Below are 26,545 nucleotides of genomic sequence, written 5' to 3' on the forward strand. Positions count from 1 at the left end.
TTTAACTTCCTTCCTCCATTATCCAACGAAGAAAATATTTCTGTTGTTTACAAGAAAATAAGAAACAGTTTTTATTTATTTATTAAAAGGTGAAAATAAGAGATCGCTACTACTATAAGTATAACTTCCTTCCTCCACTATCTAACGAAGAAATAACATGATTGGACGAAAAGGCAAGCACACGGATCGCCAGCTTGGCACACTACACGACCGCACGATGAACGAAACCACAATGCAAAAAGCCACGGATCGCTAACGTGACACAATCTTCACCGTCCGATTAAACCTGAGATTCAAACGCAATAACAAACAATTGGCATTTCAATCAGTATTTAACACCTCGCGCCTTTGCAATCTTTATCACACTTCATCCAAATTCCAATTTCACATTCCTATTTTACTCATTCCCTCCATTTTCGGATCGCAAAAAAAAAAAAGAAAAGAAAAAACAATGGATTCCACCACCACCACAACAACTACAACCACCAAAGGTGCCGGTGGAAGAAAAGGCGGCGAAAGGAAGAAAGCCGTTTCAAAATCCTCCAAAGCCGGTCTTCAATTCCCCGTTGGTCGTATAGCTAGGTTCATGAAGAAAGGTCGCTATTCTCAGCGTGTTGGCACTGGTGCTCCGATCTACCTCGCCGCCGTTCTCGAATATCTCGCTGCCGAGGTATTTTCCGTATATTTCAAAGCGAAATTCATAATTAATCGGTTTTTGTAATTAATTAATGTTTTGGTATGTGATGTAATGTAGGTTCTTGAATTGGCTGGGAATGCTGCAAGAGATAACAAGAAGAACAGAATTAACCCTAGACACGTGTGCCTTGCTGTGAGGAACGATGATGAATTAGGAAAATTGCTTCAAGGTGTGACAATTGCTAGTGGTGGAGTTTTGCCAAATATTAACCCTGTGTTGTTGCCAAAGAAAACCGTTGCTGCGGAGAAAACTACTAAGAAATAAATTTTTCAATTGTATAATCTTACTTTTAATTAGTTTTTTTTTTTTTTTATTGAAGTGCATTTACATGGCTTCAACTTTAGATGTAATTTGTTTTTAATTTCATTTAGATCTAACTATTTCGTTGGATGATAAATGTAGTGGTTTGTTAAATATGAATGAAGTTATCTTAATTTTTAGACATTTTTCCTCTCTCGCCTTATTTACGTTTTCCAGCGATTTACTTGCAGTTATTTTTACGAAACGCAGTTAACAATCTGGTTTATTTAGAATTAATGAACGGTTTTGATAAATAACTGTGTCGAGGTGTATTTATCCAACCAATTACGCGGTAACTTTTTTATCAAGACAAATGAGAATTCTTATTGGGCCGTGGGTTATATTGAGCCCATTTCGATGACCGTACTTTTTTGTTGGGGGTTTTGAACACTGAAAAGGTTGTGACAGTGGTTTCGCTTGATTTTGCGTTGAAGAGTGTAGAATTTTGGCGTTGTCATCTATCATGAGTTATTTCCTGGTAATTGTTAATTCTTTCTTCTTTAGCGTTTGTTTTTCGTAATATTTGAAGAATCTCTCTGATTTTGGGGGATGAAATGCGTGACAGAGTAAACTTCTGCGTTTGAACAGAAGCTCTGCCGTTGGAGCTGTGGGTATCGTTGCTGTTGGTTCAACTCTACTCTGTTCCGATAACCACACTAATTCCAGTGAGCAATTAACTAAATCTTCTTTTCATAGTTTATAATCTTGAAATAAAGTTAATGGCATGCTTTTCAATTGGATTAATTTTGATGAAATATCAATCGATCACGATTCATTTGTAGACTCAATTTCAAGATGCATATGATTAATGTCAAATAGTTATTGTAATTCATCAATTATGATCAGTTGCTCGTGTAATATTGACGATGCATACAAAGGAAATCATTTTTAAAATAATCAATTCATCTAACATGGCTTCAAATTTAGGAACGTTCGTACGTGTGCGGATTCCTTTGCCATTGCAAGATATATCATGGTTGACATTGGCAACCCCGTTTGATTTGTTACGTCCACATTTGTCGTCTTTCGACCAACATGGTTTGTCCTCTTTCTGGTTTGAACTTTTATAATAATAATAATAATACTAATAACCATGCATGTTTAGATGTATGTGTTACATTTAGAACTGAAAATTTGTAGGGATTCTCGCGCTGTCTTCTTATAGAGTTAGCCCTGTTCCTTCTTCGGACATGTCTAAGGAATCTTCTGGGGGTGTTAATGATGAATCAAAGCCATCTAAGGATACTTTTGGTAGAGACACTATTGCAAATGCTGCTGCTAAAGTTGGTCCTGCTGTTGTTAATATTTCGATTCCACAAGGTTTTTCTACCTTTTCATCTGAATGAATCGTTTCAATTTTTGTCTCTTTTGAGATTATGCTGATGGTTTGGAGTATTGGCTTTGTAGATTTCTATGGTTTTGCTACAGGGAAGAGTATTGGCTCTGGAACAATCATTAACAAAGATGGTACAATCTTGACATGTGCCCATGTTGTCGTTGATTTTCATGGCACAAAAGGTTCATCCAAAGGGAAGGTTTGTGTTCAAGAAAGGGATTGTCTTTCCAAATATGTACACTGTCTTGAAAGTTGAAAAAAAGTGATGTTAAATTTGTTAAAGTTCTCTGTGATGTAAATGTGGTAGAAGAGTACAATTGGATGTTTCCCAAAAGCATGTTTCGTTTGCATTGACATGCAGCCAGTATCAAGCTACAGTTATATGATTTTTTGCTTATAGATATCTGTTTGAAGTGCTACTGTTCTTGCTTGGTCTGTGGCTTTGTATGACTCAAAGCTAGGGTGGCTTAAGATCTGATGGGTTAAGCAGTACTTTCTGAGTCATGATTTGGAAATTCATTGATCCATTCCCAACAAAATAGGGCATTGCTTAATAAATTCAATTTTTTTTACCTACAGAACTGAATGAAAACGACGATTCTGTGAATTCTGGCATACCTTAGTTTTGCACAAATACATCAGCATTACAACAACAACTGTAACAACCAAACCTTTAGGTGAGGTCAACTACATGAGTTAGAATAAGACGGTGCCATAACTAGTTAGTATACACCACAATTCAAGATATATTTCTTACATCTAAATCCCTGCTAACGTTGGACTTTGAGTTTATGTTAGTCTTCCTTTTACTTTAACAGTTGAACTTTCTTTCACTCTAACAGTTGAACTTCCTATCACTCTAACAATTGAATTATCCTCCTTCCTTTCCACATTCACTTTTTATAATGGGAGCTACCGCAATTTTCTCTCTAATCTTGTCTTCTATGACCCTTTATCTTTCTTCACATCCTCATTTTGCCTTTTTGCTGTCGAGTTTTCAGTCCCATACATAAGCTCATTACAAGTATGTATGATAGTTTATCATGCTGTAGGCCTTGTATAGTAGCTCATTTAGCTGTAGGCTTTTATAGTAGCTTGCTTGCCAGAACAATTGGTTCTTGATATTCTTATGTTGTAGGCCTTGTATAGTAGCTTGCTTGCCGGATCAATTGGTTCTCAATGTTCTTAACATGAATTGTTACGTCTCACTGAAGTATATATACCTGAAAATCATTTAAGACTCAATCATTTGCAAGCTGTTGTGTTGTATATTTAATCATTTTATTTTACTAATCTTTATTTGTTTACCTCGTGAAATGAAGACATCAGATTTATATCTAGAACATCTTTTGTACTACAGATTGAAGTCACTTTGCAAGATGGAAGGACATTTGAGGGGAAAGTGGTGAATGCTGACATGCATTCAGATATTGCTGTTGTGAAGATAAATTCTGAAACCCCACTTCCGGAAGCAAAGCTTGGTTCTTCAACTAGGCTTCGTCCCGGGGATTGGGTAATAGCCATGGGTTGTCCGCATTCCCTTCAGAATACTGTCACTGCTGGTATTGTAAGGTGCGAAGATAAAACTTTCTGGCTGTAAAAGATGTCTCCTGGTTTTAACCTATTTTCTTTTACTTTAAATTATACCATTTCAATGTTAGATTTAACAAGTACTGATTTTTTAAATGTCTTTTGGATTAATATGTTCATGTATTGTATGATTTTTGGCATAGTTGCGTTGACCGTAAAAGCAGTGATTTGGGATTTAGTGGCTCGCCCAGAGAGTATTTACAAACAGATTGTGCAATTAATGTGGTATGTGAGATGTCTTCCTTTTCCCGCATAAACTACCCAAGTAGATATGGAATATGGATTTGGTGTACAGATCAAATATTAACTTGCATGTTATCTGCTTGTTTGGCACAGGGAAATTCTGGAGGGCCACTTGTCAATATGGATGGAGAAATTGTTGGAGTGAACATCATGAAAGTGTTGGCTGCTGATGGGTTGGGTTTTTCCGTACCAATCGACTCTGTGTGTAAAATTATAGAGCATTTCAAGAAAAGTGGGTATGTTTCTGGTTTTATCTGTTTTATTTTATTGCATATTCATTTGAAAGCACTATGTTAACTGTCGTAAAATATTGTTAGCTTGCCGTTTATATGTGACAATCTGAAAAGATATCTTACTCTCCAAGCAGAAAGTTTAATTAGGCAAACTCTTACAATTTTCACCTTTTATGGATATATTATGATCCGCATAAACAATTTTGATTGACATACTTTTATGTGGTTAATACTTGAGTAGTTAGGCTGTGCTAAGTTGAGTGTTAATGCAGTAAACTTTTTTTCTTTTCAGGAGAGTGATACGGCCATGGCTTGGACTAAGAATGCTTGATCTAAATGAGATGATTATTGAGCAGCTTAAAAAGAAAGATGCTTCATTCCCTAATGTCAATAAGGGCATTCTTGTACCAATGGTATGTTCCCAATTAATCGATCTTTAGATGCTATTTATGTAATTTTTCAGAATCTAGATTCACAGGACAGTATCTTCATGGAATCATGTTCTGCTTTTATAAGACAAATATGTTTCAAAGTTGTTTGCAAAGTTGGTTAGTGATAATAATGAAGAGATTTAGTTTAAAATTTATCTGCTTTCTTTTGCTATGCTTTGGCTAATAACTAGCTTAGCTTATTATGTTAGTGAAGCCATGGGCGGTTCAAACTTCTACATACTTGTTACTATCATACTTGGATAGGGCTCTGATACCCTATTAAAGTGAGAATCCTAGAAAATTATTCTGAAAATATTCCTCATCTTGTTGATAGATCAAAGTGAACACAAAAACAAAGAGGAAGACAAAGACGAGTCTGAAATAAGATTACATTATTAAGAACAAATAGTGAATATTACAAATCAAAGAGAAGATGGAACTCTTATGTAAAAAACAAAATACAAACAGTAACTAACTGCTTTTATCTATCCTATCTAATTGTGATAGTTACGTGTAGCAGGAAGCATTTTTTTATAACAATAACAACGGTCCCCTTAATCCTCTTTCTGATTAGACAACATTAGTGTAGAAAAATATGCCATTCCGCTTATGTTTTGTGTAATTTTTTTTTTGATAATATGTTGTGTAATTTAGTTTATTCAATGTGATTATTCTCAGTATGTAACTTATCTCCTCTGCCATAATATGCATTGTGTTGCTCAAATGCGAGGCAAGCTTTATGATGCTTGAAATAATGTGTTTGTAACAAGGAAATTTAAACGTTTTTGACTAGGTAACTCCTGGGTCCCCTGGTGATCGTGCTGGGTTCCGTCCTGGTGATGTTGTCATTGAATTTGATGGAAAGCCCGTGGAAAGCATGAAGGAGGTATTGACATATGTTATTTGCTATTAATTTGATATTATCATTTTAATTTTTATTCTAGTTATGTTACTAAGATAAAATAAAATGATCTGGGGAGCAAAACAATTGGATTGTAAGTTTGTGCACTAAAACTTGAAGTCCAAACTTATACTAATCTTTAGGGCAGTAACTTAATAAATAATGTAACATATAATGTAATTTCATATCTTCGAGTCGTGCATAATGTAGAAATCTATCTCCACAGACAGTAAAAAAAATCGACCGTGAGATTATTCTTCATTATGATTGATGCGTTTGATTATTTATATATTCTCACATAGATGTAAAATTGTTGCAGGTTATTGAAATGATGGTGGACAAAGTTGGGGTGCCCATGAAGGTTGTAGTTAAAAGAGCGAATGATAAGTTTGCGACTTTAACTGTGATTCCGGAGGAATCCAATCTCAGCTTGTAGGAGACTGTTTCAAATTACATAAAAAAATAGAAAAAAAGTTGCCTTGTTTCATTGATGACAAGTTCTAATGTGAACAAGTGATATATTTGGTGTATTAACCTCTGGCTCTACCAACTTGACCAAAAAATAAAGGTTCTACCAGCTTTGTTGTACACCATCAACACTAAATTTTTCTCCCTCTTCCTCCCGTTCACTCCTTCAACGCCAAGGGCCCTAAATGGAGAGGATCTCAACCCGTTCACTTTAGTCATTAGTTTTTATTTTTTTATTTTTTTGCAAAAGAAAATATATATGGATAAATGTTAAGAATTAATTTATAGTTGTTATGTTGTTATTATTTCTCCTTTGTTAATCATTGTCTAGGACCTCCTTTGCCGCGTTAATACCCTCTCTGTGGTTTGTGGTTATCGAACACAATAGGCAAATCGGAAAGGTTTGAAGACCGTCTCCAGTCACAAAAGGCAAACCGGAAAAATCAGACTTTGTTTGCAAATCGGAAAAATTGAAAAAAAAAATTAGAGTCAAATAAAGAAAATGAAGTTTTTAAGTTTATATATGAGAGTAAAGGGCGGGATGGGGGCTCAAACAATTTAAAGTTAAGAGATAAGAAGTTAGAACGAATGAGGAAAAATTAATCTACCTATAATGTAGGGTAAATGCAGTTTCCATAAAATTCCTCCGTTTTAAACAACAATCCAATAATATCTCTCATCTAAGAAACTAATTCTAACGGCAACTTTTCCATTTAGTTTAATAAAGTATAAACTTCTAAATATAATTTTGGAAGCCTAGAAATGGAGAATTTATGTGTATGGGACGTATGAAAATTTAAGAGTGTGTTTATGAAAAAGAAACGCATATGTTTTAAATTTTTCAATATAGATTATTTTGTTTCCATTCAATTTTTTTTTTACATTATTTTGTTTGGATAGCATATTGGGAGAAATTTAAAATGAAACAATTCTATGAGATATTCTGGTTACGTTAAATATAAGAAATTTCAATTACCCACTTAGAAATAAAAAATAAACAAATTTCCTTCTTAACCTTATAAAATGGGAATCGCAATTTAATCCTATAACTTTTTTTCAAATTTTGGATACTGGTCCTCATATATGTTGAAATTTGTACATAAGTCTCTATTCATTCATTTATTTATTCTTTTTTTTGGAGATTAATTCCATAATTTTCATTTTTAAAATTTATAGATAGGTACATTGACTTTAAAAAATTCAGATTTTGCCCAAAAAAAGGGTGTTTTATTTGAACAACTTTTGAGACAACCATAAATTTACAAAGAAAATTATGTTTTGACACGGAAACCAAAACAAATAGAGAGAAAAAGAAAAAAATAATAATATCAGTATGAGAGAGAAAATTGTCGCAAAAGTCGTCACAAAATAGTTGAACAATTATCATTTCTAAAAAAAAAAAAAAAAATAACTTTTCATTTTCAACCATTTATCCAACTTTAGTCCAACAATTACTCCATCTAAGCAACAAAAAAAAAAAAAGAATGAAAAGAATTGAAACATTTAAATTGTTAAAATTTCAAATCATCTCAAAGACTTTCTTTTTTATATGCTTAAAAACTAAGAGTCACGATGAAGGAACATCACATCCTGAAAAATGTTGCTCCCATTTGGCTAATAAGTTACTACCATTAATTTTATTTTAAGGATAATTTGCGGCATGGTTAAAATATTGTTTACTCTATTTATTTATTTTTTAATCATTCTAGAGTAAATTTCTTCAACAAAAAAAAAAAATTCATTCTAGAGTAAATAAAATAAACGGTACTTATTACCACATGAAAAACATTACTTGATGGAGTATTAAAATTATTTGATTTCTGTTTTTTATTTGAAAGGATCTTGAAAATATACAATTCCCACATTTGGTTATGAGAATAATAATAAAAAAAAAACTAAAAATATGGATAAAAACTTTTTTTATGAAGGAGGACAAATTACGTTTTCAAAACCATAATAACCAAAAATATTTTTTTAAAAAAAACTTATACCAATTATGAAAGTATTAAATTTTCAATCTCGCTAACATTGTCAACACCTAGAAGCAATGTCATTGACACACTTAGACAAGGCAAGTACATAACTATATTTGTGCAACGATGTCTCGTTGGTGTTGGTAAAAGTAAAACCATAGGACGAGTGCTCCCATCTCAAACAAAGTGCTTTCAGTAAATAAGAACAACGAAAAAGGAAAGGTAGCTAGCTAGCTTGCTTACAATAGTATATGCCACTGTCAACATAGTATATGCCACTGTCAACAATATGAGAGTGCATTTACATCTCGGAGCCCAAAAAACTTCAACTTAAAACCACTATTGTACTGTTCTAGGCCTCAAATATTAGACGCGCCCTCTTCAAAATTGCATTTCCGTAGCAAGTCATCCAAAACATCCAAATGGCAAATTCTTGTATGTGGGAAAGGATCTATCATGTAACGAGTTTTGAGCACATTTGTCAAAGTGGATGGTATGGCACATAGCCTAATAAACCCGTCAGGTCAGTCACAACATCACTGCACCTCGTTAAAAGGGTTATCATTTGATGTGATATATCAACCGACGTTACAGTGGCTGATGACGCAGTTGTTGTGCTATTAAAATTGGGATTGTTTCTGGATGTCATTGCCAATTCAGGATTACGCAAATTATGTTGTGGGGTTTTTAAAAACTGAGGAGGAGTGGGCAACAAAGGTGGTTGTGAAGAAGTAGTAGTTGTGACCTTTTGAATGTTCTTACTAATAAAATCCATTGCAACCGAAGGTGCACCGGCATCGGACAAATTAGCATTGTTGTTTTTATTACCCACCATTAATGGCTCCCCCCTATTACTTTCTTCCCCAACTAACATGAATTTTACACGTGAGTTTCCTTTACTACTACTTCCATTACCGGTACCCTGACCTGACTCATCACCAGTAGATTTCTTCAAGATGGACTTGAGCTGGATCGTTGGCTGTGGAAGAATAGGTTTCTGGGATGAAACTGATGTCTGTTTCTGAGCTACTGCAGGATCCTTGACCCGAGGTGTTTCATTGACCCCATCATCACCCCTAACCTTTGTAGCTTCAGATGCAGAATCCCCAATTTCCCGAAGTAAGTAAGTCACACCTGTGGTACCAAATAAGGATGGGTTTCCTACAGAAAATTTATATGCAGCTTGTGCATCACTCTTGTACAAGAAAACAACGCGACAAGTTGATGACTTCCAAAATATGCGGAAACCCGATTGATCCATTGGTCCAAAGCGAGCAAACCTGGCCTTCAGTTCTGCCACAGATGGAAGTGATGTTTGGGGAGGAAACTTGATCACCAGTGTGGTCGGCTGGACTGTCTTAGATGGACGGTCCATTTTTCTGGCCGAGTCTGCTTTCACAAACTTGGATGGAACTTGGGACACAGGTTCTTTACCATCTTCTCGCCGAGATTCAGAAGTTTTCTGACTGGAGGCTGCCTTATCTTCTCGCCGAGCTTCGAAAGTTTTCTGACTGGAAGCTGCCTTATCTTCACGCCGAGATTCAGAAGTTTTCTGATTGGCAGCTGTCTTATCAGCAGCTAGTGCCTTTATATCTTTGATTTTCTTCAACCTCTTTGCTGCAATTTCTTCTTGGCGATCAGAAGGCCCCCTTTTCCGCCCAGCTTTTGCAGGATCATTTGGACGAACATGTTTTACAGGTTTCACAAGCGGGGAAGCTCTGACATGATCATTAGGATTGTCAGATATCTTAACATCAGCAGTAGATTTGGTAACACGAACTTCTGGAGCTTCATTCTCAGTTGGTGGAGATGATGCTAAGCTTTTTTGGTAAACAAGAGATCTAAACTGCAAGAAGAATTGGCGAACACCTACAGGGATCTTTCTTTCAATGCCATGGAAAGGATTCAAAGCAAGAGCTTGCAAATCACCCAAAAGTTGTGGCACTTCTAAATTAACATCTCCTAAGGTATCCATGGGCAGTAAATTATGGGCAGCAAAATCTACCTGCATTTGTTCTGATGGAATACCTTCTCTAGGAGGCAAACTGGTTAAGACAGGTTTTGCTGGTAAATTTCCTGACAAGTGTACAGATTTTCCAGGAGCAGAATGCTTCTCCGGTTGGTCCGACGTCCGCTGTAAGTTTAGATTTTTTTTCTTTTTTTTCTTTCTCTCCTCAATAACAGAAGAGTCCAAGTCAGCTGCAGGTCGCTTGTGACCTTTTATCTTCTTCTCTACACTAATTTTGTGATGCTTTGCTTCAACTGGTAAACTAATTTCGCCCTTAACTTGATGTGTGTCTTTTCCTCCATCAGCAACAGTCAGAAGTTCTTGCTCTGATTGCTTAATATCTTCGCATGGGTCCAACTGTTTTGCAGTCCTGTCATGTTTAACATTCTCATAACTTTTACTCTCCAGATGGGATGATTGAGATGTCTCATCAACAGTGCTTTGTAATGGTAACTCCCCAGACAAATCAGATCTACTTGAAATATTATCCTGTTCAAAGCTATGGGTCGTTTCTTCAGAGTAGGCAATCTTCCCCTTTTCAAGATGAGGTTTTGCATCTAAGTTGGTGGCTTGGGGTGTAAGACCACTGCTTGCTGCTTCAGCCTGACCAATTGAAGCTTCTTTGGCATCTGAAGTTGAAGTTGCACCATCATGACTAACAAACCCTGAGTCAGCATGATTTTCTAAACTGCGAGGCATCACAGGCACAGGTGGAGCCCTATTCTGAAATAAATAACGCTCAGCTGCATCGGGTATCTCCTCCTTGTATGTTAATTGGGAAGAGTCACTTGGATCATCTCTCCGTTTAAAAAGGTACCTATCCTTTTTTGAATTCTCCTTAAATTTAACAGATTTGGTAGCGCTTTTCCCACCACCCAGAGTTTCGGCTATAACCAACGGACCACTCAAAGGAGCTGAATACAAAAAAAAAAAGGGGGAAAAAGTAGCATTAACATACGCAGCTGCTTTTGAGTAGATTGAGAAACAACAGTAAGATCGTTATTCATTAAAAAAAGAAGATTAACATATCTATAGAAGTGCGGGGATAAATTACAAAAGCTTAAAATGTGAACTTATTTATGTTTAAATTAACACAAGCTTATAAAATGCAAATAGACCAGCCTATTGTCTGTCATATTCTCATCAATGACTGCTACTTAACTTTCCCCAACACATTCTTAATAGACCTGTCTTCATATTGCAGGCCATTGATGCGCCTCAATTTTTTCATTACCAAACCAATTTGTTTCCCTCATGTTGATACCTATCAAGAACTATTAATGGTACTGAGCATAAAAATCACAATGATTCAATTTTTTTTTTTGATGTTATCATATCTCCAGAATATCAACCAGAAAATTTCAAAACAAAATTTAGAGTCAAACTATGTATAAACACTTGTAATTTAACTTCAGATCTAGCTTAAATATCTAAGGACATGTATTAAGTCATAATACATGCATATTTTTATCCCCTCAACTGCTTTATAATCCATGGGAAATTAGCCATGGATCTACAAAGATTTAGTCATCAATCAAATTGCTCAAAAACGAAGGTACTGAAATACAAAAATACAGTCCAGCAGTCAGGTGAACAAGTCCCGGATAGGGAAATATCTCCACTAATAAATAAACATAACAACAAGTATCTTATTTGTATTGCGTCAATCTATTCTCCATTTACACTATACATCACTCCACCGCAGAAAGAAATATTTAAATACTACAGCTAATTCTACAATAAAACCCTAACAAAAACTAAATAATTCAGTACTTCCACCAGGAAATTAAGGAAGGGCGGTATACCTTTAGGAGGCTGTCTTGCAGGCTGATTGAGGGGCACATTCTGAGGCCGAGAAGGGCGCGACCGCTGTACTCCAAAAGCCTGAGCATAAGTCTCATCATATTGCTCAAACACCGCTTTCCGATAAGCATAAACCGTAGCCTTATTCTGAACAAAATCAATACTTCCATGCTCCCCATCAAGAGGAGCAAAAGCCAAATCTCTAACAAAATCAAGAGTTTCAATTGGATTAAAACTATCCCTAGCCTTCTTAATCTGATTCTCAGAATAAAACCCATCAGGTTCATAATCATTCACATCAACCGAATAATAACCTTGAACTTTCGTAGCCCTAAAATTATCAGGGTTTCTACACTTACAAGCCAATCCAAGACCTCGCCTTCTACTAGCTTCATCAACAGCTTCTTCCACCGCTTTCACAAATGTTCTCGAATACGTCTGCTGAGATTTCTCCGCAAAATTGGCTTCGAAAGGAATAAGCTCCGCTGGTTCAAACCAACCGTAACTACTATCACCGAAGAAAGCAACCAATACATGACCTTCTCTTCTCGCGCGACGAACAGAAGGTGATGCAAATGCTTGATTGTATATATGCCCCGGCCACCATGGATGAGATTTCACTTTTCCCCAAACTAAATCGCCAACTTCAAAACCATAACCTAGATCCGTTTCGGTTTCTGGTTCGGTGTTTCTCTCTGAAGCTACGTATTCATCGAATTCCATTAACAGAGATTTTTTATCGGAACCGGGAAATTTCTCTGTATCGACGGTGGATGTATCGTCGGAGGAAACCCTAACCCTAAAATCTTCGGAGGAAGGAGCAAGTTCGTCTTCGGAGGTTTGATTTTGAGAAATCCTAGGGTTAGGGTTACTCACCGGAGCTCCAGCTGGAGAATTATCGTGTTGTGATTGGAATCGAGAAGAGTCGCTCATCACTGGAGTATTCGAATTCGAATTTCGAAGGAAATAGAGAAGAAGAAGAAGAAGAATGAGTTTGTTACAGTTGCACAACGCAGAAGATGAGAAGAGAAGAAATGAGAGCTGAATGAGTGCAACGAACAAACACACGCACGCACGCGATGCTGATGAATTGCGTTTAATTCATCATCATCATCATCTTCTTCTTCTTCTACTTTGATATTTGTTGTCAATTTTTGTTTATTTATTTCGGTGAGAGGTAAAAACAAAAATTAATTAATACGTGGAGGCGCGGTGAACGTTTTGAGATTGTAAATTTTTAGGAAAATGAGACTTTTTTTTTTGGCAAAAGGAAAATGTGTGTAAATAAAAATCTGATCTTAAATAATTGAGAAATGATATATGTACAACCATTTTGTGACAACCATTTGACACATTTCTCTCTCATACTCACATGTTGTTTTTATCCTCTCTCTTCCTTTTTCTCTCTTCATTGTTTTTGACCAATTAGAAGAAAGAAAATCATGATTGTTAACAAAGTTGTCATTAGATAGATGTACATATATCATTGCTCTAAATAATTTGAGTAAGTTGAGTTCATTTATTAAAAGAGATTAATTTTCATACAATGTTATCATGTGAGCTTAGCTCAGTTGGTAGTGATATTATATTTTATGTTATTGGTGAACTTAGCTCAGTTGGTAGGGATATTGCATTTTATATGCAGAGGTCACGGTGAGACGAAACGTTTTTCATTAACGATAGGTGTCAAGTGGAGGTGCAGTAATGTATGCAGCTGAGGCCGGGGTTCGAACCCCAAACACTCCACTTCTCCACAATTAATTGTGTGAGTTCTAGCCATTAGGCTACTTGACCAAAAAAAAAAATTCATACAATGTTTCGGTGTAACAAAATGCATCCTTACATATATAATTTGGGTAAATGCTAACCTGTGTTCTTAGGGACACATGTTAAGAAACCCAAAAAAATAAATATTTTCTAAAATTTTGTGCATTCACTTCATTAAAAAATTAAAGATTAAATGAAACTAGATATTTAACACGTGCTCCGCACAAGTGTATTGTAAAGGGATTGACATACGAATAAGTATATAGCCAACATGATAGGAATGAAATTGGTGCGATGCATTTTTTTAGTATTAAATAAGTGTACAAAAAAAAGGCAAGGGGATATGATTGAAATTGGTGCGATGCATTTTTTTAAATGAAATTTGTTAGGTTAAATTACTGCTAACCTAATACAACAAATGAGCGGGAAAATATTAGGTTAAATTGCTGTAGACCTAACAAAATTAATAAATAAGGATGCACACATTTCAATAAACTATTTCTATCATTGGTTCATTAACTTATGTCTTAAGGGCACAAATTAGTATTTTTCATACTCCATCCGTTTCACAATACTTGTCCATTTTGAAGAAATTACACATACCAAAGAATCAAATAAATGTTGTCATTTTTGATGAAATTCTTTGTGATTTTTTCATAATACCCTTTACTCATTTATTATTTCATTCTATTATTTCTCTCTACAATAAATAGGTAAGTGTATTATTGATAAACCAATAATTAATGTTGCATTGAAACTTGAAAGTGACAAGTAAAGTGAAACAAAATTATTGTGAAATGGAGGGAGTATAATTTTGAAGAATTTCAATGATATGATAATTATTTATGGTCGAATGATAGTGTAAACTATCTTTACTCTAACAATGTATACAAAGTTAATCTTCATTTACAATATTAAAACCTTTTTATAATCAATTGGTTCATCGAGAAATACTTACTTGGGGACAAACCCAAATGTAAAAAGTTTAAGGACACATACACATTTTTTTTTAAAGATCAATTGCTTTAATGATGTGACTAATTTATTTATCATTTAATTTTTTTTATTATGGTGTTTGTGCCCGAATTAGTCACTTTAGTCCCTGAATGGGAGAGGATTCGTCACTTTAGTCCCTGAATGAAGAGAAATTGCAAAACAGTCCCTGCATGGTCAATTTCAGGGACTAAAGTGGCTAACGAAGTCTAGATTCAGGGACTAAATTGACTAACGAAGTTTGCATTCAGGGACTAAATTGACTAACAAAGTCTACATTCAGGGACTATTTTGCAATTTATCTGCATTCAGGGACTAAAGTGACGAATCCCTTCCGATTCAGGGAATAAAGTGACTAATTCCCCAAATAATTTTATTTGCGTTTGTATCTATGTAATATTTTATCTTGGTTCATCATGTTAAATCGTAGGTGAACACAATGATACTCAGCTAGTTTGGTTGGGTATATACCATCATCTAATCATTAAATAACATGTCGTATTTTTATATTAGTTTGTTTTAAAATAAATTCAAATGTTAAACAAACTTTATCCAGAGGATACCGCTAGCCGAACCAAACTCATAAGTATCTAAGAATTTACCTAAATTATATTTTCCGTCATTTTGCATTTGTTTATATACGATTTAATTTGAGGTTTATTGTTGTTGGTATGTTTCTTTGAAAAAAGATTCACAGCTAATTTTATTTTTCATACAATATTGTTTTAAAAATAAATAAAACTTAAGCATTGAACTTTCAAAAAAATATTGATAAAAATAAATGAGGAGAAAAAAGATAAATGAAAAAGAAGGGGAAGAGCAATAAGAGGGGGACGATTACAGAGAAAAAATGTTGATAAAAATCTGAGTTTTTCCCTAAAAAACATGAAAATTTGAGTTTATTAAAATAGTCCCTCAATTTTTTTTTACAAATAGTCTCTAAAATTATTTCATACAAAATCGTCGGTATAATGTAGCACCGACGTGGAGTATACAACTAAATCTCATACCATATTACGCTAAAAATTAATTGGAATGATTATTTTCATCTACTTTTCAATTTCAAAGGCACTTTTGCTTACCTTATGACTGAACTCCGAATTACTAACACTCTCTTCCACCAGAAACGGGAGGGTTAACACTTAACACCGAAAAGCTCTTTTGCAGATTTGAGAGATTTACCGTTATGACTTATGACTGATGGTTCACTCAATAAAATTCCAATAAGATCACAAGTGACTCACAAAATTGAATTTCTATATTCTCATTTAATAATGTATTATCCACTTTGAATACAGTCATCAGCAAAAATGGTAACAAAAATAACCTTCACTATATCATACTATAATCCTCATGTGTGGAAAATTTTCCTCCGCCCAAATAGAAGCTAAATCTTATTCACATCACTAAAAGAACCGAATTAATTAATACACAATAAGTTTGAGAATAAAATTAGTAAAATGAAACCAAATGAAGCATTGTTGTTCAGTTAAGCCAAGGTTCATTCATCATCTGCATTCTGGCCAGGAGTACCGGCAAGCCAACCCCACACGCCACCTGAGCCCTGCCTCTGTTTTGCACTTAATGCAGCTTGCTCTGATGCAGCCTTTTGCCGCTGGAGGAGTTCAAGCTCCTTTTGTAATGTTCCAAAATTTTGGAGCTTCTGACCTAATTCAGCAACCTCCACCTGCGCACTCAAATATATATTTTCAAGTTAAATCCCTCGAATATATATTTTTAAGTTAAATAATAGTAAATCCACTTCCTTCGTCCATGAAAGGAGACAAATGCCACAATTTTAAATCAAAGTCAGACATAGATTAGATCATAACAATGAAGGATTCAGGCCAAAATACCTAACTTATCATATAGTAGAGTCAGGTATCATTTATCTAATTATAAATTATGAAACAGAGCATTTGAAATTGACACCCAGTTTTGCAAAGAATTATTTGAAAGAAATATTCTTATCATGAGGATTAACTCATTTAATTGTTGGCTGTTGCTCTATGAATAGGTTAGTAGTTAGATGAATGGTGCATCACATACCAAATAAATTTTCTTCAATCATTTATGTAACGCCAGATTCTATTAAAAAACACGCTCACAAGTCATAAAGACGGGAAGACTCCAAGAAGCATGAATGCATACCTCAAGTTTGAAACACCTTGACTGCTCAGCAGCGAGCTGACCACGTACTGATTGGAGCTCCTACATTGTCAGGGCACAAAATATAAGGACCTTTGATAACAATAAGATCAATGATGCAGTTCTGAGATCTCATCAATAAATAACACTAAAATATTCAAATTTCGTTAATATACCTTATTCTGCTTACGTCTCAACCCGATTACCCCAAAAGACCAGGAGACAAAAGAAAGTGTTTACTCTTTACTGAATAGATAATAAACACAAGGAGCTTCCCTACAACTCAAAGCTCTAAAAATAGAACGAAATAGAGCAACATGATAGCTTTATTCCCTTTTTAATTTTATTTTATTTTAAAAGTAATTTTTTGACTCTAGTGTATGATTCTTAGATCCATTCTGGACTAAATCCAAAATAAAAATGGAATTTTAACTGTAAAAGTAGTTACCTTGTAAAGGTCAGAGTTACTAGACTCGGCATCAGCCAGCTCTTGCTTTAGTTGAAGAGTATGCAGCTTCTCCTTACTGAGTGATGATTCTAGTTCTTCTCTCTCAGCCTTCAGGACTGATATGAGATCACCTTTGGATTTCTGTATGATACCAGAAATATTAAAGCAGGTACTGCCAGGATAGAAAATAAAATGGCACAAATGCATAAAATGGTCTATGCGCATCATTTAAATGATGCAGGCAGAACATGCAAAGTTTGAGGATCAGAATTTGAAATCCATAAATGCAAGTTCTGTGTGCCTTATTAATGCAAATGAAAGGTGTATTAAATGACTCGATGACAGATTTGGCCCATATAAAATTAGTCAGATCTTTGGAGAAAAAGCGAAAAAACCTCCAATACAATTTAGATTCTCTGAAAGGCTATAAACAGAGGAGGAAAGAAACTGAAACAGAAGAGCATGTCAAGCTTTTAGATCTACGCTTGTGAGCCAAAGGCATGCAACCAAGAAAATGAATCTTGTTAGATCAGATCCATGAACATAATTCTTTTCTAAAATGAAGCACAACATAATAATAATTGCTAACACAACCAATGCTGGAAAAAACTGCTTCATAAAACTGGATATAAAAATGTACATGCTTTACAATAATACATACTGTTGTATAAGAGTTATCCACGGCAATTTCCAAAATTTTCCCTTCATGTCCTGCTCCAAATTCAGATCCTGTATCGCGGGTAGCATTTGTAGCATTTGGGACGGCAGAAACACTGTCTGGTATGGAATTTTCAATTATTTTGGATTGCAAGGTCGATTTGTGGCTTGGTTTAAGAACATAGACCTGAAAGCAGCAAGTCAAATCATATGAGCGAGAATGACAAAGCAAAGGGATAACAGAGCAGAAATGGGGAAAATGCTGAAATAATCTTTACTTCACTGTTGTAACGTCCATTGTATCCTCCAAAAGATACAAGTACATCTTCGCCATTATATGAACTTACAACCAAACTCAAGCCCTGTAATGACAGACATTTTAATTATGTTAATCAGTGGGCACTAGAAGGATGCCTAATGACATCAAGGCGATAGCAACGATTGGTATTCAAAACACATGTAATGTTTATAAATTATGAAGATGAAGTACCTCACTAGCAACAGAAACACGCCCTTGAACAGATGTTACCACTGACCAAGCCAGGGTAGCCATATTCAGTACAACCGTCTCTGAAGCCCCTGCAGAATAACAAGGAGTATAACATAAAAAAGATGTATATTAACTTAGGTGACAGCACCAAAAATGTCATAAAATCCCAGAAAAATCAGTAAATTCACAACCCAGGTAACCACACCTTAGAGTAGATAAATTTAAAGATTTATAGATATATATAGTAATTAACTACTAACTACACCAGAAGCTATTAACCAATCTAAAAGTATAAAACCAATCTTTCAGAAGCAATTATTTCAAACTACAAGCTCCTTAAAAGTAGTTCTCCATCCATAAACAAAACAAGAATTTATTTGGTGCACCCAATTGTTAGCATCAATGATCTTCTAACTCCTAATAAGCCTTTTCATTTTATTTTTATTTGATTAACAAACTCAGGTGTTAATATCCTTTGATAAGTTATAGGTCCTGGGTCATTTTAAATCTAGGCGATTAAGTTCCGAAAATATTACAGGAATACTTTTATTCCCTCATAGGGCAATTGATGGGGAGAACCACACAGAACAACACACCCATTTAGAGAATTACTATATTCAACGTGTTGATAACTCAAACAGGTTTCAAAGAACATTGTGTCAAAGAATTTTATTTGATATAAGATGGTATAAACTCTATAGTTTTTATTCCGCAAGGTGTTTTTCCTGAACAAGAGTACCTTAAACAGTAAAAGGGATTACTATCCACTTGAATCTCGCTCTACATTGAACCACTAATGTTGAACATATATGTTTTTACCCATTTTAGAAGATTGGGCCATTAGTGAACAAACCTATACGTCGAGATACACATATAACTTTAAAAATAATAACTGACAATGGAAGTATGGAACCAACCAGTAATTGATGGTACAATACTCTATTTAACTTTACAGCTGTGTTGAAATATGATTTAATGCATGTTTGGATCCATGTTTAAAAGACTTGAAATCACAAACTAGATTTTGATCATTTTATACATGTTTCAATATTCTCAAGTAGAAATACTTTTGCCTACAAACCTCGGTTTGACTTGAAGTAATAAAAAATAGCTTTTGCATTGGTTGGAAAATTCACAATAAGTTTTACATCAAACTTGCTTTTGGTGTAAAAACTTCAAAACACAAATCACTTCTTTCTGAACTCAATTTTAACCAAACCAATTTTACAAAATCCAATTTAGTGAAAATCATGTTTGACAAACACTAACCTAAATACACACTTATTTGGTTTAGTTTGACCCACAGCATAGGCGCGCCGCGTGTACATCAAATGGTTTATAAAATATTTGTTCAACATATCTAGGAATATTTTGTATAGTGTGGCAGTTCATTCCTCAATGCAGAAAATTTAAATCTAAGTGATAAAGCGGCAAAAAAGCATACCGCTCTTGTTGTCACCGCCACCAACAATGAACCAGTTCTCCCCTACTGTCACACCAGCATGTCCTGCACGTGGCGTTGGAATCTCACCTTGTTGTGTGGGACGAGACCATTCCATCTGCAAAATTCCTGCAAACAATTAGATGGAGTCTCGGAGATGATTTTCCAGTCCACTTCATAACTGATCAGGCAATGGTCTTACAGTTTGCAAATCGAGAACATGTAAATCATTGTAGCAAGTGGCATGTGAACCCCCTCCAAAGATAAGTAAGTATCGGTCCACATGTACAGCAGCGATATGATCAGACCTTGGGGAAGGAGGCACTCCGCTGCCAGTTATTACTTAGTTAGAACAAAATCTTATCATGTTCCATTTTCAAGTTTTTTTCCTCTTTTGAATGGTAAGAGAAAACCAATATTGCATAAACAAAGATGATCATCAAACAATGTTCTATAAGGTTTTTTACTCTTCATAGAACCCAAAACCATTAAAGTCCTCCCTAGATATTAAAGAAAAAAAATCAACCCCTCCCCCATAGTTCTGATAAGTTAAAACAGAAACCATGAAGATAGAATTGCTTCGGAAAACTTCTTACACAGCATCAATTTCGTCCCATGTCATGGTTTCCAAGTCCAGAATATGCAGGTCATTCAAGAGAGTCCTCTTTGCATCTTGCCCACCAAAAATTACTAAGGTATTCCCGACAAGGGACACTGATTGGCCTCCACGTGATATCTACAAAGCATCACATGACAAATGAGGGAACTAAACAGGCTATTACTGTATTTTAATTAAAAAAACAAAACGAAAGAAAAAATGAGTGAAAAAAGGGTCACAAATTGGCCCCAAGTGATACCTAGAAAGCATACATGATGGAAGAAGGGGAAACTAAAAAGAATATTACTGTATTTAAATTTAAAAACAAAAAGAAATAAAGAATGAAAGGAGAAGAGAGAGGGAGTGGGGGCATGGATTGTATACCTCTTGTTATAGAAATGCACATATGACATGTCATATAAGCCTAAATGATACTCCCTCTCTACCTAATTATAAGCCCCTTTCAAATAAAAAACAGTCTCTAAATATAAGCATATTTCCAAATTACTAGATATATTTGTCAATTTTTTTCCAAATAAGTCACTTATTAATACTACTAGTTTATCTTGGAATAAAGAGCAATTTAGTAATACTAATACACAAAGTACACATTAATTACACTACATACTTTTTTTAATATATGTGAAACATGCTAAAGATGCTTATAAAAAGGACAGAGGGAGTAAATCGAAATTTCTAATAGACTCTATGATCAATAAACATAATAGACACATACCGGAGGTTTCCCATAGGTCTTTAGAGTTGACCATGTTGCTCTTTGTAGATCAAACTCTCTCACTGTCATAATATTTAACATTAGTACCCATACTTAGTTGCAATCACAAAAGAAAAGACACCAACAATACAAAAAATAGCAGTGATTAGAACTAGAGTTATAAAACCGAGGAGAAATACACTGTAACTAATGAACATTGAGATCAAATTGATGAACTAAGGATAATATTATTAGGTTTGTGTGTTTTATTTTTATAGATAGTTTTAGAGAATAGGATTTCACAGAAGAAGAAAGTCTAATTGAACAAACTCCTTCGTCTCTGAACTAGGGAAACTCAAAGTGCAGAGGCGGAAAAGCATGAATGCTTACAAAGACGACTCCAAAAAGATAACTCTTCTAATGATTTACTGTTGAATAAAATTTCCCTATTCCTCACATTTTCATTTAAGCACATATATGATCCCAACCCCTAAAAGAATTATAACACATTATTACATTAATATATTATACCTTGGATACTTTCGGAAGGATCTTTTGTGTGGCCGGCAATTGACAGGAGCTTATTTCCCCATGCAATCTGTAGTGACATAGTTTTCCGACCAAAATATTACAGAATTAGTATAAGCAATCGACAAGAAATGGATTCAACACAGCAGTTACATAGAGTTTTATGTTTAATACAAACCAAAGAATGGCCAGCACATGGATCCAAAGTTGTAGAGGACTCATCGCCAGCCTTAACCTCAAGCTTTGACCAAGTCCAGCTTCTCAAATCCAAAACCTGTATTTGTTTCCATTTAGTTCAAAAAAATATCAACACATAACTTAACTTGGTCAATATAAAAGGGAGATCACAAAAAGTTTACCTGTTCATAACACAAAATATAGTTATACAATTACTTTCAAAATTGTGGTTTCAATCAAACCGCACAAGATAAACTATTATTTCAGCAAAAATTCATAGCATCATGCAACAAAGATATTTAACATATGCTTACATGAAGATCACTAAGATAACGGCCATTGTGATTTCCACCATATATGTACAATTTATCTTGCATAGCTGCAGCTCCATGCTGAACAAATAAATGCACTTGGCTTAGGGAGGATTAAAGACATCAATAATTAAATCTTGCAGAATTGATTTTATAATTATCATGTTTTGCGAGAGCCAAAACCTCATATCGGGCTTTTGGACGTTGACCAGATGTTGGAGGTGCAATCCATTGATCATAGACTCCAACTGAACCAAAGCCTTCCATAACAACATCTTTATCCTGTGTTCCAACTTGATTTCCATTTTCAGAGGAAATAGTTTTTGTCTCTGGATAAGTGTTCCCATTCTCAATTACTGGTTCAACTTTGGAATTATGCTGCCAAACCAGAAAGGTAGAATCAGACATTGGAAACAAAGAAACGGGAAACATTGCAATGTTAATAGTGACAACAAAAATGGAGAATAGGAAAATGTTCTCATTGCAATTCTTTTGATGCAAATTTTAGTTGACATGCCTCTTAAATGAATCTATTTCTAAAGATCAAACCCTTGGTGCCATATCATGAAATCTGAAAATGATATTACAACAAAATCACCCAGCTATCTTAGTTGCATGAATTGTTTGCGGGTGAAATGTATTATGACACAAGCAACTATACAATACCCCGAATTCTATTGGCCAAAATATTGATTTCTTACTTGTTTGACCAATAATGAAAACCATATCGTGCTCAGTAAGTACTTACTCTAACGTTAGTTTGATATAACATATGTGTATAACACGTAAAGCTAAATCCAAGCCAAAAAGCATAAGTACATCTCCGAAAGAACAAGACTCAGTATTATATATAGCATTACAAATACTCACATTCATTTGAACGTCTATTACAGGCTCTGCAAAAGAGTTAGATGCTCTTGAATACCAACCAGGATCTTCTTCCTACACAACAAAAGAAAATAAAAACGAAAGTAATCAGGCAATATATTACATTATACCAAGGAAGAAATGTTAAAAAAAATTATTTGCATGACCTCCAATATTTTCACAAAAAGACGCATGGCTTCTGTGGAAGACATGTTTCCAAGCTGGTTCCAACTGCATCAGTAATTACCAATTTAACAATATTCTCGAGAGCAGGAATGGACTAGTTCATATTGCAAGTATAATTTAAAATATAACATAAAAAAAAAAAAAAAAAAAAAAAACTATGCAGTATCCATAAGATAATTGCATAATAATATAAATGCTTGGACAAGCATAGCAAAACCAGAATTCCATATCAATGCAAACATATAGAATAAGGTTTTGAATCCTCTCATGTTTGAATCCAACATGAGAGGATTATGTTCATCATCTCACCATTAAAACTCATTGGGCCCCATTTATATATTTTTGAAGTTGTAGAACTCAATGAGTTTAAATGGTGAGATGATGAAAATAACACCCTCATGTTGGATTCAAACAAGATATCCAAATCCATAGAAGATAAAGGTTTAATGTTGAAGTATAGTAACAGCACATAAAAGCGGAGAAAACATGCATGTTTAAAAAGCAAACAAACCTGGCCCATTTGCTATGCTCCACAATTTTCCATGAACTGGGTTCTGGGATGTTACAAGGTCCTACACTAGCCTGAAATGACAAATTAACCACGAGTTGATCAATAAAACGAATCAAGGATAACTTGACCACTTCAATTCCATAGAACGATAACACAACAAACCCAAAAATAACTAAATAAACCACAAGCTGAAGCTTGAACAGTAGCAATCGCCAGTAAATCAACATTATTACATTCTTTCATGTTTAAATATGCATTGCAGACTTCTTTTATCAAGTAAAACATATGAGCTGCATGCAAGTAAAACCGTAATTCAGTGCACTTCATCTGAATGTAGGTTTATCCAATGTCAAGTGCTACAACAACTACAAGCTTATGGACCTGTTTGGATTAGCTTATTTGAACTTACCTACTGACATAGGCACTTGTGAAACTATTTGGAAAAGCTTATAGAAACAGACAATAACATGTCCATAAACTATTTTCTGCTTATTTCCATAATCACTCCAAAATAACTTACCTGAAAAGCTTATACCTTATATGAAAACAGTTTGACTTTGTTTAGTTTTTTTTCTTATTTATTATCAAAATAGCTAATATGATAAGCATTTATACTATAAGCACTTAATTAAGCTGTTTATCCAAACAGATCCTATATCAGACTGAGTGATCATGTAGCCAATGGTGGCCGCTGTTGACTCCTAACGAAAACCAAAATTTCAGAAAATTCATACAGATCGGCAGCAAGTTTTCCTTAATCAGTCAGAAGCAATTGCAAATCTACTATGTTATGTTAGGCAATTAGAATGCCATGCCTAATTTTCATAACACGGATCATCATATAACAGCAACTAATTGAACTAACATTAATCTAATTCATCACTCATAATCATAAATCAAAATTCAAAATGACTGAATTGCTTGTTTAACACACCAACACAAAGAAAGTAAGTAAATTAGAAAATCAGCAACAAGTGTTGAAGTTGAATGAATCAAATAAAAACAGATCCATGAAAATCAAAATCACATAGATAATTGATGAGACAAAAAACGCAATGCAATGCAGGTAAAAGGAAAAAGGAATCACCTGTTGATATAAGCTATAGAGAAGAAGAGCGGTGGATTTAGGGAATTTAGATGTAAGAGATTTAGTTGGAGAATTGGATCCATCCAAACCGACGTAAGATGCCGCAGCGTAGAACCGTTCTGGATATTGCAAACCAGAACTTGCTCTCGCCATCGCCATCGCCATTTCTGATTATTATTCTTATTATTTTCAGATCCAATTGAAAACTCTTCAATTCAAACTTAACTTGGGATCTGATTTTGATTATTCAGAGGGATTGCGTTCCTCAACTAATAATAATATTATGTCTTTAGATGTACTTACGAAATCAATCAATTAAATTATTAATAATCGATTATTTAAGAATGTCAAGTTTTTTCTGTTTTTTTGCGCGTAGATCCATGTTATGTTATTTATTGGCTTTAATAATAAATTAGTAAAGTACCCCCACGGTTCCGATAATTACATATACACCCCTATCTAATTGTCTGTTTTTTACTGGTATGATACACAGTAGATAAGTTGTCTGTACAAGTAACAACTGATTCCTTTGTTTTCTGGGAAGATAATTTGATTTATTTGATGTATTAAGTTAAAAAGTTGATTTACTTTTTGGTTTGGTTAAAGCTAAGCCCGGTCGTTATTTGCTTGTTTTTTTTACGGCTTCTTGCATACAAGCACAAAAATAGTAAAATCTTTTTCTTTTTGCTAATAAGTAAAATCTTCAAATAAAATAGCATGCTATTTGTTAAGAAAATTTTATACAAAGAAAATAATTAATAGCAATAAGCTATTATTTTTGTTGACTATATATTAGAAATTGGATAGTTATTATTTGTAATCCATTAAATTTTTGTGTTACTTGTAAATGTATTACAAACTGGATAATTATTATTTGTAATTCTTGAGATTTTTGTGTTTCTTGTACCAAAAAAAAATAATTGTAACGATCAAGATTTTCATATAGAAAAACCTTTCACATTTTGTGAAAGAGTATTTGTTTAGATAGTGATAAACTAATGCTCATGATTAATATATTTTTAATTTTAAGAATATTATAACAACATTTTTTTTAGTTCCTCAAATGGGGAGGGTTTTATATTTTGAAGAAGAATAAACCCCCCAAAGCCCTCACCTCCCAATGTCCTTTATTTCTTCTACTTACTTCTTTTTTCTTTCCAAATCCTCTTTTCCCTTCCCCTCCAAACTCGCAAACAAAGTCTAAGTATTGCCCCCATTGAATTAGTGATTTGTTAGCAATATTAGGAATTTGAGATGGTGTGCTTCAAAGTGTTAGTGGGTGGTTTTAGAAAATGAAGAGTCAAGTAAGCCAAAACTACATTGTTTGAAGTGTTATAAGTTACAAATTGAAGAACAAGAGAAGTATAAAAGAATGAGTTTTTGTCGTTCAAGTTGATTGCGAGACTTTTGGCATGAGATAGGAGAGACTATGGATAAATTGAAAAGGAAAATGTTGAAGGGAGGGAAGGCAAATTCAAGCAAGTCCACTCAACAAGATAACTCTTCTAATATGGGCTTTGTTACTTTCTCATATAGTGAAGATTGAAGGAATTGGACGAGGTTACATCATGACGAGGAGGAGACTATTTGGTGGAGGGCGCGACACTTAGGGGTTGGTTGGAGGTTTTTGGTGTTGTT

At 34.4% G+C, this 26,545-nt stretch overlaps 4 protein-coding genes across 5 annotated transcripts; 2 read left to right on the plus strand and 2 right to left on the minus strand.

Moving 5' to 3' along the window:
* Nucleotides 1-359: 359 nt before the first annotated feature.
* HTA7 (histone H2A 7) lies at nt 360-1,141 on the plus strand. The gene is made up of 2 exons (XM_085724583.1): nt 360-670; nt 755-1,141. Exons 1-2 carry the CDS (start codon nt 452-454, stop codon nt 959-961), a joined length of 426 nt encoding a protein of 141 aa, XP_085580709.1. The 5' UTR covers nt 360-451; the 3' UTR covers nt 962-1,141.
* A 257-nt stretch (nt 1,142-1,398) lies between these two features.
* DEG14 (Trypsin family protein with PDZ domain-containing protein) lies at nt 1,399-6,504 on the plus strand. Of its 2 annotated transcripts, XM_085724581.1 has the most exons (11): nt 1,399-1,475; nt 1,563-1,662; nt 1,925-2,035; nt 2,138-2,317; nt 2,405-2,532; nt 3,694-3,905; nt 4,067-4,148; nt 4,260-4,402; nt 4,692-4,812; nt 5,624-5,716; nt 6,051-6,504. In XM_085724581.1, the coding sequence occupies exons 1-11, from the start codon at nt 1,461-1,463 to the stop codon at nt 6,165-6,167; spliced, it is 1,302 nt and encodes a 433-aa protein (XP_085580707.1). In that variant the 5' UTR covers nt 1,399-1,460; the 3' UTR covers nt 6,168-6,504. The 2 variants fall into 2 exon arrangements, with proteins under 2 accessions (XP_085580707.1, XP_085580708.1); XM_085724582.1 differs by lacking the exon at nt 1,925-2,035.
* Nucleotides 6,505-8,193: 1,689 nt separating this feature from the next.
* On the minus strand, nt 8,194-13,119 carry LOC146911382 (PWWP domain-containing protein 1-like). The gene is made up of 2 exons (XM_085724584.1): nt 11,986-13,119; nt 8,194-11,094 (listed from the first exon to the last, which is right to left on the minus strand). Exons 1-2 carry the CDS (start codon nt 12,914-12,916, stop codon nt 8,654-8,656), a joined length of 3,372 nt encoding a protein of 1,123 aa, XP_085580710.1. The 5' UTR covers nt 12,917-13,119; the 3' UTR covers nt 8,194-8,653.
* A 2,860-nt stretch (nt 13,120-15,979) lies between these two features.
* ACBP4 (acyl-CoA binding protein 4) lies at nt 15,980-25,204 on the minus strand. The gene is made up of 18 exons (XM_085724585.1): nt 24,908-25,204; nt 23,821-23,891; nt 23,291-23,354; nt 23,127-23,198; nt 22,440-22,634; nt 22,260-22,337; nt 21,947-22,042; nt 21,772-21,838; nt 21,262-21,323; nt 20,524-20,663; nt 20,130-20,256; nt 19,931-20,045; nt 18,487-18,575; nt 18,275-18,358; nt 18,001-18,183; nt 17,340-17,480; nt 16,895-16,954; nt 15,980-16,430 (listed from the first exon to the last, which is right to left on the minus strand). Exons 1-18 carry the CDS (start codon nt 25,070-25,072, stop codon nt 16,245-16,247), a joined length of 1,995 nt encoding a protein of 664 aa, XP_085580711.1. The 5' UTR covers nt 25,073-25,204; the 3' UTR covers nt 15,980-16,244.
* Between the last annotated feature and the right edge of the window lie 1,341 nt (nt 25,205-26,545).

This window comes from Medicago sativa, chromosome 7 (genome assembly GCF_051527215.1).
Source record: "Medicago sativa cultivar Bolivia chromosome 7, Bolivia_mono, whole genome shotgun sequence".
NCBI classification, from domain to species: Eukaryota; Viridiplantae; Streptophyta; class Magnoliopsida; order Fabales; family Fabaceae; genus Medicago; species Medicago sativa.